The sequence below is a fragment of the Hippoglossus hippoglossus genome, chromosome 11 (assembly GCF_009819705.1).
Source record: "Hippoglossus hippoglossus isolate fHipHip1 chromosome 11, fHipHip1.pri, whole genome shotgun sequence".
Taxonomy (NCBI): Eukaryota; Metazoa; Chordata; class Actinopteri; order Pleuronectiformes; family Pleuronectidae; genus Hippoglossus; species Hippoglossus hippoglossus.
Window position 1 is genome coordinate 10,743,127 of NC_047161.1, and position 17,441 is coordinate 10,760,567.

The 17,441-nt window shown below is 42.9% G+C and overlaps 1 protein-coding gene across 3 annotated transcripts; it reads left to right on the plus strand.

Moving 5' to 3' along the window:
- Positions 1 to 419: 419 nt before the first annotated feature.
- Positions 420 to 16,815, plus strand: yrk (Yes-related kinase). Of its 3 annotated transcripts, none has more exons than XM_034599911.1 (13): positions 420 to 535; positions 6,602 to 6,645; positions 7,456 to 7,713; positions 8,070 to 8,172; positions 9,159 to 9,257; positions 9,494 to 9,597; positions 9,761 to 9,910; positions 10,969 to 11,133; positions 12,299 to 12,478; positions 13,437 to 13,513; positions 13,701 to 13,854; positions 14,152 to 14,283; positions 15,619 to 16,815. In XM_034599911.1, exons 3-13 carry the CDS (start codon positions 7,479 to 7,481, stop codon positions 15,825 to 15,827), a joined length of 1,608 nt encoding a protein of 535 aa, XP_034455802.1. In that variant the 5' UTR covers positions 420 to 535; positions 6,602 to 6,645; positions 7,456 to 7,478; the 3' UTR covers positions 15,828 to 16,815. The 3 variants fall into 3 exon arrangements, with proteins under 3 accessions (XP_034455802.1, XP_034455804.1, XP_034455803.1); XM_034599913.1 differs by lacking the exon at positions 10,969 to 11,133 and adding an exon at positions 11,557 to 11,712; XM_034599912.1 differs by lacking the exon at positions 420 to 535 and adding an exon at positions 3,721 to 3,743.
- Positions 16,816 to 17,441: the final 626 nt, after the last annotated feature.

Consider the following 17,441-nt stretch of genomic DNA (forward strand, 5'->3'; position numbering starts at 1 on the left):
CAGCTCAGTGTGTGCGGTGAACTGGTGAAGTGTGAATCAGTGTGTACTCTGCAGAAAGTGCACGACTGAAGAGAGTTTAGTTTTTTCATACCAGCATGAAAAAATGGCCTCACCCTAGTTTTTCAACTGTCGAGGTGAAAACGATTATAAACCTTTTTGAAATGTTTGAAATTCCGGTCTGATGATTAAAGTGTTGATTGTAGGATGCGTACATTCATTATATTTGCTTTGAGTGAATGATTCTCGATAAAGAAACAATTTGACTCCCTATTTAAATACGGTATTATTATAAATATCAAAAATTATATTATTTCTACATTAAATCTAATTGGTCCTTTTGCAACATGTGCACGCGCGCCTTCCTCTGGGGCTGGACTGTTCCGCGAGCCTTCCGGACGGGGCGCGCGCTCACGTTTCATTTCATTGTAGTCGCGCGCTGCTGTACTTCGCACCCCCCCCACCCCACCGGTGCGTCCCGCGAGCCTCGATCCGGTCACTGCTGCTGTTCACCGGGATAACGCAACTTCACTGTCCGGTACGTGTTGCTGAGTTCATTATGAGTTATTACTAATAATTATGATGATGTATTGATAGAAGATGAGTGGTCGTTTGATTTAGCATCAACTGTACGAATCTCACTTGACACATGAAATATGGAGAAGTCGTTATCATGACATGTAGCATGTTGATTTGAACTGTGTCATTGTTCCGTAAACTAAGAAGAAGTTAGTTGTACTAGTTGTGTTAAGAAGACAGCAGGGTGGATGTTTCCAGCAGCCCACCACCACCACCACCTCAGTCCACTCTGTCCATCTGCATATGTTTATATAACAGGAATATATGGGTTATACAAGCCTGTGTATATTTAAAATAGCCAGAATAGTGTGTTGATTTGAGTGTCGTGAACATGGGGGAACTTCACAGTTGAATAAAAGGAAGTTTAGCCTGTTGACGAAGTGAGAAGTTCATATATGTGTGACCTCCACCACTTCCACTCTTGTGCTGCATGCAAACAGAGAGAGAGGAAGATATTTAGAAATCCAACTGCACCAACAGGTGTGATGAAAGAGACAAATTCACCAGAGAGTTGTCTCAAGTCAGGCGAGATCTCTACATATGAAGGATCTTTACAAACATCAGATTTAGAAGATTTAAAAAGGTTCAAGTGTCGAGCAATACATTTTAATTGGGTCTGGATCAGTGGCAAACACCTGCGTCATGTGGGTCATAGTTGTGATTGTTCTCTCTGATTTCTGTCAAACTTTTAATTCTAACTTCATGCTGTCTGTCAGATCTCATACATTCACATTCCTTTAGTAATTGGCTGTGATTTATTTAGCATCACACCTATACAGGATATCACCTTGAGGGAAAGGCAGTGCTTCCTTCACATGCCCATCTACTGTATCTGAGGCGTTTCTGTGGCCTTCTGCGGGTGTTTGTTTCCTCTCCCTGACAGAAGATAGGTGGAGGCTGTGTGATCACACCTCCTTCTCCAAATCTCTAGAAAAGTTCTTGTGGGTCTGCGTGAAGGAGTTGTCGTGGAATTTTGAGGGTCGGATGTTGGAGGGAAAAAATGCGATTAGACCGTCCAAGGCCGCACTTCATCACTTCCTGTTTCTTTACGAGGTCAGTTCCTGTCTTTAGCCACGGGGTTAGGCAGGAAGGAAGGGGGCGTGGAAGCTTTTCTTTTTTCTTTTTTGTGTGGAAGGGTTAGAAATGGTCACAATCATCACAAAGCTTTCCCAGTGGACTAATGTTAGCATCCATGGGTGGAGGGTGTCAGCTGAGGGTGCTATCTTGATGAGGCGTCGAGCATGACCCAAAAAAGTATCTTCCTCTTTTTAAAACAGGCCCCGAAGCTACAGAAATCAGACGTGACCGTTCAGTACCTTTGTGTGAATGTTCACGTTTGTTTTCCAACAAACCACCTCAGTCCTCTGTATCAAAAGGAAGTGATGACTTCATGTGGAAACAGGACGTCCCGGTGAACGAGACACCTCGCTTTTCCACTGCTAGAGCTGTCTCCTTCTCTTTTTTTCTGTCCAAGTGTGTGTATGTGGTCTGTTAGTGTGTGTTTGTGTTTATGAGTGTGTGTTATGGGCTGTGTGAGGGTTCAGTGACAGCCTGCTTCCCATTGTCCTATCATTCCTGCCCCACTCACACTCTGCATCCTGTCAGGCTTCCTGCGAAACCAGGGAGAGAGTCGGAGTGAAAGGTGGGTACGTAAACATCTGGAGAAACACTAAAAGAGGAGAATTGAAGAAAGAAATGATATAAACTATTACAACTCTACAGATCTGAACAGCTGTGTGTGTTTGTGTGAGTAAGTGTGTGTGTGTGTGTGTGTGTGTGTGTGTGTGTCGCCCTTGTGTTCCCATGGTGAATTCCCTGCAGGGAGCTACAGCTTATCTGCAGTCCACCGTGCAGGAAAGGGTGTGTCCTTCGGATTTGGATGTTTGCGAGTGTGACGACGGAGTGTGATGCTATTGTGATTTCAGAAGACTTCACTGAATGCATGTTAAAGCTTTGTAGGTCAGAAATGATTTGCTTCCCTGTATTGTTCATAGTATACAAATATACACCAAATTACTTCTCTGCAGTTGTGGAAAGTACGTTAGTAATGGCCTATTGTTGCACACAGACTTAGCAGAAACCAATGCGGCACTTCTCCTCACCAGAAGAAACTGTTTCACTGTATTTAATCTGTATCATCTATGCAGCTATGCAGCTTCCACAAAAAATCTGTAATGTCAGCATCCAGCCAGTGAAGTGAAGTTTAGTCTTGAACCCAATTAACTGAGGGTTGTAAAAGGGATGAGGGTTTTTTCACTTTTTTGGACTTCAAACACATTTTAATCAGGAAAATCATTTTTAGATGAACAAATAGTTCAGTTGTGGCCTTGGCTTCAACTGTGTGGTTATTTTGTAGTTTCTAAAAGAACTAGAATGGACCAACAATCCCTTAATTTCAATCAAGGTGGAGTAAATTTCACACATTCATAGAAATAAATTCCTTCATCCGCACCAAAATGTAATGTCTTCTCTCCTAACACAGAGCGCATCCTTTCACCCGGTGCCCTGGTACCAAGCAAACTAACGCAGACCAAAACATAACCATAATAAAAGCCTGTCGTGCAGGGTAATTAAAAAGTATTTGTTTGTAGTATTAAGTTGTGATGAACAGAAGTAATATTTATTGACGGTTGCATCATTGAGAAATGACTGCGTCAATGTTGTTATGTCATATACAGATGTTGCAGCCGGCACAGTGAGCATGTGACTGAAGAGACTTTTACTTGATGATTCTTTTTTTTTTAAGGGTAAACTTCCAAAAAGCGGAATGTTTCCTGTATCTTGTCTTCACTGATTAGTTTCGAGAGGCAAAGAGGAACTCGGGCTGCTCTTAAATGTCTCTGGTGTGGTCACTTTTTATAAAAAAAATACAGAGAAATCTATATTTACACACTTGCCTCTACATACTGTACCCTGGGCTTGAGTTCCAATGTTTTTTTCGGATAGAGAAGTCAGCCGCATATCGAGGCCTATATGCAACTTTTAAGGATGCCTAGTGTTTCACAAGGGTGTTTCTTGTCACCTCATGTCAACTGAATCATTATGTGCTATTAATGAATCATCACAACCTCAGTGTGAAGAGAGGAAGGCAGACGAGAGAAACTATATTTGGTCAGCAGGAAATCAGCAGAGGAGAAATGGCGGCGCGGCCGCTCTGCTACGTGCTCGTGTGAATACACGATATCCCTGTTATTGTGCCGACGCCGTCGATGGTTGTCTGCCAATCTTAGAAATCCCGGGAAAGAAGAGACGATGAGCCAAAGGGCAGCCGTGACATAAAGGCCTCTTTTTCGGCCTTGAACGTTTATCCTCTCTGTTGTTTAATCTCATGGAGAAAGAAGTTAGCAGCTGGAGGTGGATTGAGGGAATAAAGAAAGGATAGTGTTGTTGGAGGGGTGTGGGCCAGGAGGCAGGAGGAGTAAACAGCAAACAGAGAAAAACAGCAACAGAGAGGAAGATGTGTGTGTTTGTACTTGTGTGTATTTGTGTGGGTGTGTGTGCGTGTGGATGGACCCTGTCCTCAGTTTCCAGGAAAAGGAGGGAGCCATCAGAGGGGTGGACAGGAAACTCTAACAGGGCTAACTTCCTGCAGCTCTCCTGATGGCTGACCTGATAGTGAACGTGTGTGTGTGTGTGTGTGTGTTCCTGCACACGTGAAATTGTCACATATTTTACTGTAAGCGAGCGACACAAGGCCTGAAACGGCGCTGAGAGGAATTTGGTGGAGTTTGTTGTGTGGACGGAACAAACCACTGGCACACGTCCCTTTGTTTGGGAGCTCGGGTGTTTTCTCCAAATGAAAATGAACGTCTTTTTAAAAAAAACTCTTTTTTTGCCGTTCAGCCATAATCTGTATTGTTCTTCCTGAGTGTGACTTCCCTCACATTCCTGAGTAGGTGGGGAGGCTGCAGGCCAGAGTTGAGTCAGCTCGAAGAGTTGCCTGTTTGAATCCCAGGGCCACTCTAGATTCAGTTACCAGTTTATTAGGTACACCTCGATGGATACAGCCTCAGACAACAGTAAAGAAATAAATCTCATCCTGTCACAGGTTACAATGTTCACGATTGTTGATAACTACAATATAACAACACAGTGGAATCTACGAATGCAACCGAAGATTATTTTCATTATTTCTTAATCTGACAAAGATCTTTCAACATTTCCTAAAACCCAACATGACATCATCAAGTTTCAAATTTTTTCCAAAACCTGACATAGATCAGAGAAGAAAGCAGAACAGAGTTGCTGGTTGTTTTTCTGTTCATTTACTAATCAATGAATGAACTAATCACTTCAGCTTTTCAATCATGTGTATTGATCTGTCATTGTGTTCTTCATTGTTCTGGATCGGGTCGTTTGTCACTGTTGTCTTGTAGCTGTCTGTCTCTCTGACGTTTGTGCTTTATGGCAAATGATGAATTTCTAAAAACTACACATTGCAACCATCATAAGTGGATTTACAGCAGTAACACACTGCTTCATTCTAAAGGACTAACATTAGAATATAATTAGGTACAGAGGCGTGAGTCCTCTGATGCCACAGGTTTGATGCCGACACGGCCGTTCGCTCCATGTCTTCCACTCTCTCTCTCCTTCTTTTATGCTTGAATAAAATATGTCTGATCAATTAAAAAGCTTAATGCTCCCACCCTAAAAAAGAAAGAAAAAAAATGTATAGAATAGAATAATTGCACAAAGGAAATTTGTACAATGCAAACAAACAATAATGTAATGAGTTGATTGATTATGGGGCGTGAAGGGATGGATTTTGTTTTGGAAAGAGCTGAGGTGTCTCTATTTATCTTCATCCAACACTCTGACATGGATATTTCCCAAAGTGTCAAGCTTTTGTTTTAAGGTGTACGTAATAACTTGAACGCCCTTGAGCAAGGCACTTGGCATAAGCATGTTTCCCTGAAAAAAGAAACAAACAAAAACAACTGCTCTCATCTGGACAACATGACACCTCCCTATTTACAAAAAAGTTTGAAACACAAGCTTTTCAGATGCACAAAAATTAGGACGTGCAGCTGATCTGGACCAAACGTCCACTTCTGTCGATCCAGAGCAGTTTAAGATGTAATTAGAGTCAAAGTGAAAGTGTTGTCTGGTGATGTTTCTTATGTTAGTGTGTGAAAAACGCTGCGGAACCAACTGCCCTGTGAGGACAAGTAAAGAATCTATTTATCTACAAAAGCACTTGTGTTGATGAGAAAAGCTCTTGTTGACTGTACACAGGGGTCGCTGCGCACGCACACACACACACACCCACACACACACACACACACAGTGTTGTACAGTCCTGTCTGTGTGTTATTTCCTCTTGATGTTGGCAGCTGCTTTTGCTTTGTCAACACGGGTCCTATTGAAACAATGTGGTTCGCTCAAAACTGGAAGTCGAGAGTTGCGTACATGTGTTCACGCTGACACAATGATCTATGTGAAACGCAATTTCACATCGTCTGTGCTTATCACTCTGAGTCACACACACACACAATGTGTTCCTCAGCCCCTAATATAAACCATCACATCTAATTGCCTAACCATATAAGCAAGTCTTAACCTTACAAGTACACACACAGACACACACAGCCCCTGACACAGACACAGACACAGACACAGACACACACACACACACACACACACACGCACACAGACACACAGACACAGCCACAGACACAGACAGCTGTTGACCAGAGAGAACGACTGAATACCCCCTCATGAAACTGCACAATAAAAGGGAAGTGGCTAACCTCACATCTCTCTCTCTCTCTCTCTCTCTCTCTCTCTCTCTCTCTCTCTCTCTCTCTCTGTCTCTCTCTCTGTCTCTCACACTCGTCTCTGCTGTCTCTGACTCTCCCCTCACACGTCTCTTTATTCATGCTTTACCGCTCTCGAGCCTTTCTCGCACATCCTCCACCACCTTCTCCCTCTCTGCCTCTCTCTGCCACTCATCGGCTCTTTGCCCCGCTCTCTCATTCCACCCCTTGTCACTCATCTCCTCCCCCTTTTTTTTGTGTTCCAGTGGCGATGGTGATTGACAGATGATCTGACAGAGGAAGACATCAGGTGAGAAAAAAGTTAACTTCTCCTTCCTGTCGTACCTCAGCCCCCTCCTCCCCCTCCTCCTTCCCCTCCTCCTCCCCCTCCTCCTCCTCCTTCATGCGGGAAGTTGAGTATTTATTTAAAGTTTGTGACTTCTCTTACTCTTCACAGTTCTCGTTAGTTTCTGTAAACGTGTGTTGCTTTCACTTTCAAACAGCTCGTCTCACCCTCAAAGACAAGATATTAAAGGGAATTGATTACTTATTGTAATGTGAAAATTGGCTGTTGTTGATAAATGCAATACTGTTATTATCAATACATTTTATTTGAAGTAATTCATGTTACTTCATGGAAACTCCACTGAGTTCACTTTAGCCCATAGACTGCATATGAAGATGGACTCCACCTTCTCGTCATAAGTCATCAGTTCTACTCATGCAGTAAATAAAAGGATGTGACTGGGGCTTCGGACTCAAAGTTTAAATGATGCGGGTGTTGACAATGGAAGATATTGTCATGTTGGATCATGGGAAATGAAGGATCTGTTCTTTTTGGGGCATGACACACACTAGGGATTAAAGGTCAGGGTATCTTGGAATCTGCTGCTTTGATTTTGACAATACAATTTTGATTAATTACTGGAGTAGCCCTTCATACAGACTTTTAATTTGAGATATGTATATCGCCTATTATTTCTACTCTAAGGAAACTTTGCTGTCATCTCTTTAAACAAGCCTGTTGTTGCTATGAACTATTATACAAGTACCAGGTTTAAGAAAAGTCTTTTAGCAGCAAGCAGCAATGAAGTCTTTTTTTACTCTGCTCCTTTCATAGACGCTGTCGCCGTGCTGGTTATTATGGGGTGTGCCTGTTGCAAGCAGAAGAAGTCCGCCAAAGAAGCAGCAGCATCAGCAGCAGTGGATGTTGCAGACCTGTCTCCTAGCAACGCAGATGGAGGGTTGTCCGCAGCTTTGACTCAGGGCCGTTACTGTCCCGACCCCACTCAGACCATCCCGGACTTCAACAAGGGCTTCTCGTGCGGCACCATCTTCCTCAACACCAACACACACCAACGGCCTGGAGGCGTAACAAGTATGACTCTGTGTGTGTGTGTGTGTGTGTGTGTGTGTGTGTGTGTGTCATAACGAAACACATGAATAATTAAAGTAAAACCCAGCCATTACATGGTTTGTGTCACAACATATGTGACACAAGATAGTTGAAAAGTGAAACCAATAAGAGTGACTAAAAGAGTATTTTCTCACACATTTGTATTTGTGTGTGTGTTCAACCACTGTTTAACTGCACAGCATGAGGGATCCACCAACAGGATACTGCTGCTTGTTAAAGGGGTTAAACGGTAAATGAGGGTTCAGTGGTTTTGACCAGAATGTACAACTTTAAAAGTGTCGTGTGGGGGGTGTATCTGTGCTTCTTTGTGTGAACAGGTGGCGGAGTCACTCTCTTCATTGCTCTATATGACTATGACGCTCGCACGGAAGACGACCTCACTTTCCAGAAAGGAGAGAAGTTTCAGATCATCAACAATACGTGAGTACAAACACGCAAATGAACTGCGTTTTAATCACATTAAAAGTTATGGTTTTGATTTCAGATTTGAGCAAAAGCGAGAAAGGGACTCAGTAGAGCGCATACCTTCACCGAGGCCCAACAACCCGCTTAAATTCAATCAAGCTGCACCAAGTTTCGCACACTCATAGATATCAGTCATCTAAATATGCCTGATGTTTAAAAACGAAGATCCTTGAATTATTCCCTGGGAAATTGGTAAAAAGATCAAAAAGTGCCCTATCCGGCAAGGTTCTGGGATCCGCCCCCTGATCCGGACCTGCACCAAAATGTAATGGGTTCCCCCCTCACCCATAATGCATCCTTTCATCAGGTTTCATGGTAATCTGTTCAGTTCTTTTTGTATCCACCTAAAAAACAAACACAAAATGTGTTTAATGAGATCAGCTATGACTCCATCCAGCCATTAGCTGCACCACTTATTCTTTAAGGAGGGCTGGAGCCAATCCCCGCTGTCATTGGGCGAGAGGCGGTGTGCACCCTGACAAACAACCTGTCACTCTCACACTCAAACCTATACGAGGAATTAAGGGTCACCAAATGACCTGCATGTCTCTGGACTGTGGGAGCACCTGCATAGTCCAGTAAATGTTTCCGTCCCATTCTAGAAATATAAAACAAATTCGAATGAGGATGATTCAATTTGGTTTTGCTGCCTGGGTCGTCCCCTCATGTCTTACAACCAACTTCACACATGTTCTTTATCTTTCCCTCTCATCTCAACACCTTTGAGTCTCTTCTAGTTTTGTGTAGATAAACATCTGCTTCTTGAATTATTATGTTAGAAATGAGGCTGGTGACACTCAAAAGAGGTTTTGGCTCATGAACGCTTAAGTGGGTATAAAGAGGACATTTTTCTACTGTCATGATTTCATTTTACAAAAATATTAATATGAACTCATGTTGCTTTTCTATAAGCAAACGTTTGTTTTGTGTCGATGTGTCAGTGAGGGCGACTGGTGGGAGGCTCGATCTTTGGACACTGGCAACTCAGGTTACATCCCCTCCAACTACGTAGCTCCTGTCGACTCTATACAGGCTGAGGAGTGAGTACACACACACACACACACACACACACACACACACACACACACACACACACACACACACACACTCTCTCAAACACCGTGTAATGAAAGCTATACACTATATACTGCGTGGTAAGTATGGATAGTTTATGCTGAAAGTTTTTTCCGATTATCGACATGAAGTCTGAGAGCAAACATCCCATGATGCTCACTGTGCTGCTGTGGTGACCTATGTGATGTTGTCATGGTGACAGGTGGTATTTTGGGAAGATGGGGAGGAAGGATGCGGAGAGACAACTTCTCGGCCATGGCAACCAGAGGGGAACTTTCCTCATACGAGAGAGCGAGACCACCAAGGGTAAAGAGACCACGCACACACACACACACACACACACGCACGCACAGACTGTCTGATAATAGACACAAACTTTCATCTTTGTCTCTCTTTCTATCTCTCACTTTGAACCTGCACTGTGCATCGTTGTCCTCACCCTCCCCCCTCCCTCCCTCCTCTTTTATAGGCGCTTACTCTCTGTCCATCCGTGACTGGGACGAAAACAAGGGAGACCACGTTAAGCATTACAAGATCCGCAAACTAGACAACGGAGGCTACTACATCACCACGAGATCCCAGTTTGACACTGTTCCGCAGCTGGTTGAGCACTACACAGGTGACCCACACAAAAACATGCACAAGACATGAAGTCATCCTCTTTTTTCTGCCTTTCGGTCAGACTGGAGAAAGTTCATCACAACAAAGTGTATTTATGTTTTAAACCAAACATTTAGTCTTAAATACCTCGAATCACCAAAATCTGTCTTTATCAGTTTCTGGATTTATACTAAATCAGTAACTTAGTACAATTTTGTGGTGTTTGTTCTTATTCACTCTTTCATTTTGATGCAACTTTTTTCTGCTAATGTGCTTCATCTATTTGACGTCTTAAAGGGATAGATCACTGAATGAAAATGAAAATTCCCTCATTATCCACTCACCACTATGACGATGGAGGGGTGGGGGAAGTGTTTGAGTCCACAAAACAGGGGTTTCAGGGGCAAAGTTGTTTTGCAGTTTCAGATCTTACATGAAATAAGATCTAATGAAACAACCAGCAACTTCATATAATAATCAACATAATGTTCATATAATAGGAAATGAACAAAGAAGTTCCCATCGTGTGCTTCTACTTTTATTAAGAACATGTTGCTAATTATACATTTATACTTGCAATATTGGGTTTCACCTCTTTTTATTTAGTAGATGATCTGAATATTTCTTCCGCAACTCACCAGCTGTGACTTTTTCAGCCTCTGAGTTTGTGTGAAAAAAAAAAAAAAGCCTGGTTCACACCCTCCACTTCCTGTGCTCTCAGATTATGTCAGATTAACTCTGCCCCCTTGTGGCTCGTGCCGATATAGCACTCATTCTGCAGTGTGAGCATTTATGATGGACCTTTTGTGTGTTTGTTTTTTCTCACTTACTCTAAAGTCCCTGTATCGTCTTCTTATGTGTCTGTACACGATGCCACTGCTGCTCAGAATCTGTGTTTACGTCTGTTGTGTTCAAATTTCTTTGTGTCTTTAGTTTTTTGTTTACTTGTCAGTTGCATAAATCGCACAAGCAACCTGTCTTGATCTTTCTTTATCTCTGCATTTGCTCTTTTCCTCTTGTTGTCTCTTTTTCCTCTTTGCTTCTCCGTTTCTCTCTCCCTCTCTCTCACTGTGTCAGAGAGAGCGGCAGGACTGTGCTGCCGTTTGATTGGCAGCTGTAAACGGGGCATGCCTAAGCTGGCTGATTTATCAGTGAAGACCAAGGATATGTGGGAGATTCCCCGGGAATCCCTGCAGCTGATTAAAAAACTGGGCAACGGCCAGTTTGGAGAAGTTTGGATGGGTACGGAATGTGTTGCAGGGGGTGGGGAAGTAACAGCTGGAGCACACCTGGATAAAGGAGTATTACATCGTGGTTGTGTTGGGTTGACACAAACATCAGTAAAACATTTCCGGTGTAGAGGCACAAACAGACACTCTATAAAGTCCAGTTCATCTGACTGTGTCTCCTAATACCTGCTACAAATATGTGATCGGCCCACACATAGTCTAACAGCAGCTTTTAATTCCAAAAGTGAAAGTGTTTAATATCCAGGTTTGCAGAGCTGTTCCTCCTCCCCTGGTCTTGCATGTGCATGTTCCATCATCTCACCTCCCCTCTTTGTCATCCCCTCCCCACCCATCTTCTCTCCCACCTCTCCACTGGTCTCCATCACCATTTTCCTCCTCCACCCCCATGCCTGGCTCCCATCTCCTCCACCATCAGGCAGTAATGACGGGCTGTGTTATTACCTCACCCATGCCTGCGTCAACTCCACGCCGCTCACCATGGGCCTCGGGCGGGATGCCTGGGAGGTGCTCAGGGACACACTGATACTGCAGACGAAGCTGGGACAGGGCTGCTTCGGGGAAGTCTGGATGGGTGAGACAGACGCCACCAAAACCTTAGATGCTCAGCGTCACCCGTTGAGGTGTCTGTCCTGTAGCCAAGAGTGTAGCTCGAGCCGGCCGTGGCTGGCCCTTTATATCAGTGTATGCGATAAATCCTTTCACATTCACATTCAACCAAGTTCTTGTTGAAGCTGTCGTACAGTTTCCCTCAGTAAATCGCAGTGTGTGAGCCGTGCAGAGCTTCTCCCAGAAACCAGCCAAACTCTGGGCCTGTCCATGTAGCCCAGGTGCTGCTGATGTAAGGCCGGTAAACCTCCTTGTCTGCTAACATCCCCCTGTCTCATGTCATGCATGCTCTCCAAGATAACAATCATTTGCATGCAGGAATGTGACCAAGTGTGTATTTGAAACAGCATGCATATTGTGTGCCTTATTTTTTGATATCTATACCTGCATGCATGGCTGTTTGTGTTCTGGTATATGTATGAAACATGTACAGTATAAACAGTCATCCACCTGTCAGTAAGCCTGGATAATTGTGTGTGCCTGCGCAGCATGCCTCTGCGAGTGTGCCTCGAGTGTGTATGTGCATTAACGCCTCCTTGTCTGTATGCCAGGCATGTGGAACGGCACCACCAAGGTAGCGGTGAAGACTCTGAAGCCGGGAACCATGTCCCCCGAGGCCTTCCTGGAGGAGGCCCAAATCATGAAGAGACTTCGCCACGACAAACTGGTGCAGCTCTATGCCGTCGTGTCTGAGGAGCCCATCTACATCATCACTGAGTTCATGAGCCAAGGTATCGGGCTGAGACGTCTGTCATACCTGTGCCTGTAGATACAGTACGAGTCGCTGCTGTTTCAACAGTTTTTAATCTGCATTAGGATCATTTTAAAATCATCTGACACATGGTAATTTGTTTCTATCGAAGTGAGTGCTTTAGTTCTTTGTTTGCATGTTCTGCCCGTCACTGAGCGGGTTTTCTGCGAGTACTCTGGCTTCCTCCCACAGTGGGTTGTGTTGATTGGAGACACATAATGGACTGTGGATGTGAATGGGAGCATGAATGGTTATTTGTCTCTAAGTGTCAGCCTTGCCATAGGCGATCTATCCAGAGTGTGCCCCGCCTCTTGCCAATGTCAGCTGGGATTGGCTCCATCTTCCACCCCCGCAGCAACCCTCAATATAAACAATATAGATAATGGATGGATGGATGACTTCGATAAATTAGAAATTATTTTCTAATAAAATCCTCAGGAATAAAAATCCTGGATCTGCACCAAAAATGATTCACTCGCTCCTATCCTAAATTTAAACCATTTCAAAATGACGAATATTTCAGATTTCCTGGGCATTTCAGGATTTAACTAACAACGACAAACAAAAACACAACTTTCAAATCAGATCAGTGGGAGGGAGACTTTTCATGAATTGTAGGACCAAAGGTTTGAGCCTCTGTGCCTCTGTGCTGGGCAGAACTTTTTTCTTCCTTCTTTGGGAAGACCTTTGCCTTCGCTGTGAAGGTGGCCTAGGGGCAGGCAAAAATATTCCTAAAAAAATCAAAATATCTGAATTTAAATGAGCTCATGCCAAAGAAACTAAAATATTTTAACTGTGAACGGATTTATCGACACCTATCTCTTTAGAATTAATAAAAAATACATGATGTACCATCCATGTACACGGTACAGTACATGGAACCTGTACACACACAGTTGAAAACAGGCCTTGTTATGATGCCACATTTTCTTTTTCAGGAAGTTTACTGGACTTCCTAAAAGATGGAGAGGGACAGAACCTGAAGCTGCCTCAGCTGGTGGACATGGCTGCACAGGTGAGTGAGACACACACACACACACACACACACACACACACACACACACACACACACACACACACACACACACACACACACACACACACACACACACACACACTGACACTCTGAAAGAAAAGTGTTTTTTCCTCCGCTACAGATCTGAGCTGTTTGTGCCTCGTTTTGTGTGTGTGTGTGTGTACAGATTGCATCTGGAATGGCGTACATCGAGAGGATGAACTACATCCACCGTGACCTGCGAGCAGCAAACATCCTGGTCGGAGAGAATCTGGTGTGCAAGATCGCTGACTTTGGGCTGGCGAGGCTCATCGAGGACAATGAGTACACAGCGAGACAAGGTAATAGCAAGGGATCATGTGTGTGTGTGTGTGTGTGTGTGTGTGTTTAATTGTTCTTTTGTCCGTCTGTGAGGATCAGTTTGATTATTAGATCTTACTCAGTGAGGACTTTTTTAAAAATTATCAAAAAGTTAGGGGTAGGTGTTTTCTTATGTGTGTGTGTGTGTGAGAGACCAAGATAGAGAGACACACTGCGATGATTAAGTGTTCCTGCCTCTGCCTCCGTTCCTATATTTTTATACATAACCTAACCTAATTATACGATTACGCATCTTCACTGTGTTGCCATGGTTTCAGGGGCCAAGTTCCCCATCAAGTGGACCGCTCCGGAAGCTGCACTGTATGGACGTTTCACCATCAAGTCGGATGTCTGGAGCTTTGGCATCTTACTGACTGAGCTCATCACTAAGGGACGTGTGCCGTACCCAGGTACTGGATGATACCTGTTGAACATGTTTTGATTTCACATGCAGCAGCGATGAGTTCATTCTTCATCGTCAGTGAAAATTCTTTCAGTATTATTCTGATAAAACAACAATCTGGAAGAGGAGGTTCAAATGAGTGTGGAGTGTTGGAGAGTTTCTGTTAGTTTTAGCCAGTGGTCATTGATTAACTCAAAACTTTACAGGTTAAAGTCACTGTCAAGGCCTTTTGCAAAAGGTTTCCACAGTTTACATGATGCCTGTGATGTCTGTGGTACTATGGTAGCAATGCGTTTCACATCAACCAGCTGAAGACAGGAGCAACCATATAACGACAGAGAAAGAGAAGGTCAATAAGAGCTAGAGTGGGAATTTATAGCAGAAAGAATTAGAAAGAAAAGTCTCTGATGCTCCAGTTAAAAACTTCAGAGGAGGATTACAGTCTTAAAAAGAGATGCTGAGGACATTTGTCACAACCACGTGATAACAGTGTTTGTGTAGCTACTCTCACTGCCAGAGGGGGGAGACAAAAGTTGTGCACCCAGGTTTAAGTGCCTTGCCCAACAGTGCATTGAAAGTAAAAGGAGTCAGATGGGAAAAGATGTGTTAAGAACCTGCGACGGTGCTGTGCAGTCGGTGTTTCTGATGACGCCCTTAACCAAACACTGATTTAAATGTGGAACTCGTACAAAACGATACCATGACACCTAGAATTTCTGATTTGTAATTTGTTGTTTGTTGCAACATTCCTTTACTCCATTTTAGATTTGGAACTACTGCCTGTTAAAATGAAATAATATAACTTTATTTAACCAGGAAAGAGCCTCACTTTTTTACTTACTGCTTTGGAGATTTTAGCACCAATGAATTTGATAAGATATTATGAAAATAATTAAAGAGGAAAAGAAATAGATATGTCTTGGTAAGTATTATAAAAGCAAATATTTCACATTTTAAAATTCTTAAATAGAAATACAATAAACTGGCCTCTTAGTGGCTATTTTATTCTTTATTTCAGTTGATATAGAACAGTAATTACTTATAATCTATTTCAGTGAAACCCTTTGGTCTTTTCTGTCTTTGTCCATTAATTACACTTTTAAAGTTCTTCATAACTCAAAGCCTTTTATAATACAGTTTCCATTGGCAGAAACCATTGTGAAGTATTCTAGATTAAACACAAAACTGAACTTGATAAAATCAAGCCATTAAATTGTGAGTTCCTTAATGTTCTGATTATTTCTAAGCCTGTGTGTGTGTTGTTGAATCCAACTCTCTGAACCCCCACCCCCCAACTCCACCCCCTCCACATTCCCCCCTCATCCCTCCTCCACCGCTGTAGGCATGAACAACCGCGAGGTGCTGGAGCAGGTGGAGAGGGGCTACAGGATGCCCTGTGCCCCGGGCTGCCCCAGCTCGCTCCATGAACTGATGGTGCAGTGCTGGAGGCGGGAGGCCGACGAGAGGCACACGTTCGAGTACCTGCAGTCCTTCCTGGAGGATTACTTCACCGCCACGGAGCCGCAATACCAGCCCGGAGAGAACCTGTGACCACCCTCGTGTATATAGGAGAGACATGAAGCGATAATCGAACAGAGGCAGACAGACAGAGACACACATACACTGACAGGCATATTGTAGTACATGCACATGCTGTCATTGTATTTGTTGCTCACACACACACACATATGAAGATGCATATCATTGCCTTGTTTAATTGTTTAAAGACAGTTCCTTCCCTTTGGTCAGTGATCACTGCAGCCCGCTCAGGACAGCTCAGTCAGCCGTGTTGGGGAGCAGAGTCGGAGCTCTGCTGGTTGGGCCTTGCAGGAATGTTGCTTTACTCTGTAACCATGACAACAAGGAACTGAAAGAAGATGTAGATGGTTGTGCTGAGGTGGGGGGGAAGTTGAGCTGGAACATGATCTGTTCAGCGACCATATATGTTTTGTTTTTTTCACTGACAGGAGTGATTTGACAGAGATTAGCTGTTTACCTAAGATAGATACATTATTATAAAAAGGAAAATCATCTGCAACAGGTTATGGAACAACAGGTGGAATACTGTTTTTGAAAACTGTGAGAATGAACCTTGTGAACCTGTGTAACTGAGTTGATTATGTACAGACACGGCCGCTCTTATGTAAGCTTTAAAAAGATTGATGTTCCTCTGTTTCAAACACTGTTTTGTTATTTAGGTAAAGAACCTGATCCCAGGTCTGGTTTCATGTGTTCAAATAAAGGGCTGGTTTGGATTTTAAATTCCCAATCATTTGTGTGCAATTTTGTATGAACTGTCTCCTCTGTTGTTCTAATTTAACTCAGATATATCTGTGTGTCACAACAACGTCTATACCTATAGTTAACATGTATGCAGTTTTCAGCCATTGGGAGGGCAGGGGGAAGCGTTCTGCATAAAGGTGAAAGATCAGTGGAGAGGTAGTGTTTCATTGTGTCGTCTTGAAAAGAATGTAACCTTTATGTTGAGACTCCCCTGTCATTTTATTTTAATAAAGATAACATATCTTTTCCAAGTTAAGTCACGTCTCTTGTTCAATGTGCATTTGGACATTTATGATGTTTTTTTCCTGTAAAAAATGTATGAGAATGAAAGTCTTTTTCCTTAGTCTTAATCTTCTTTTCATGATTTTACTGATGTATGAGGCTTATGTGAGGATTTATTTATTTATTATTATCATCATCTGTATGGCTTCTACAGACTGAATTGATGAATTTAAGGGGGGAACAAAGTTTAAAAGTACATGATTTAGAGCAGGCCTGAAGTGTCACCAAATAATGTATAGCTTCAGTTTTTAATATGAATATTATAAAACAAAATAAAATAGGCAAGGCAATTTTACTTGTATACCACATTTCAACGATATTTATATCAAAATAAAAGGCGTGATGACTAATTGTAAAAGCAACATAAGACATTACAAAAAAGCATTGAAAAATGAGAGTTACAAAGAGCATAAACATAGATACATAATATTAGAATAAAGAATGAAAGTAACAGTGCACTAATAGAATAGCATAGAATAGAATAATAGTGTTATTCGTAACCCAGACAGCTACTTTCTGTCCTCCCACTCTTTCTCTCTCTCCTCTGTCTTCATTCACACTCGCGCTCTCTCTCTCCTCGGCAGTAAACTACAGTTCCCA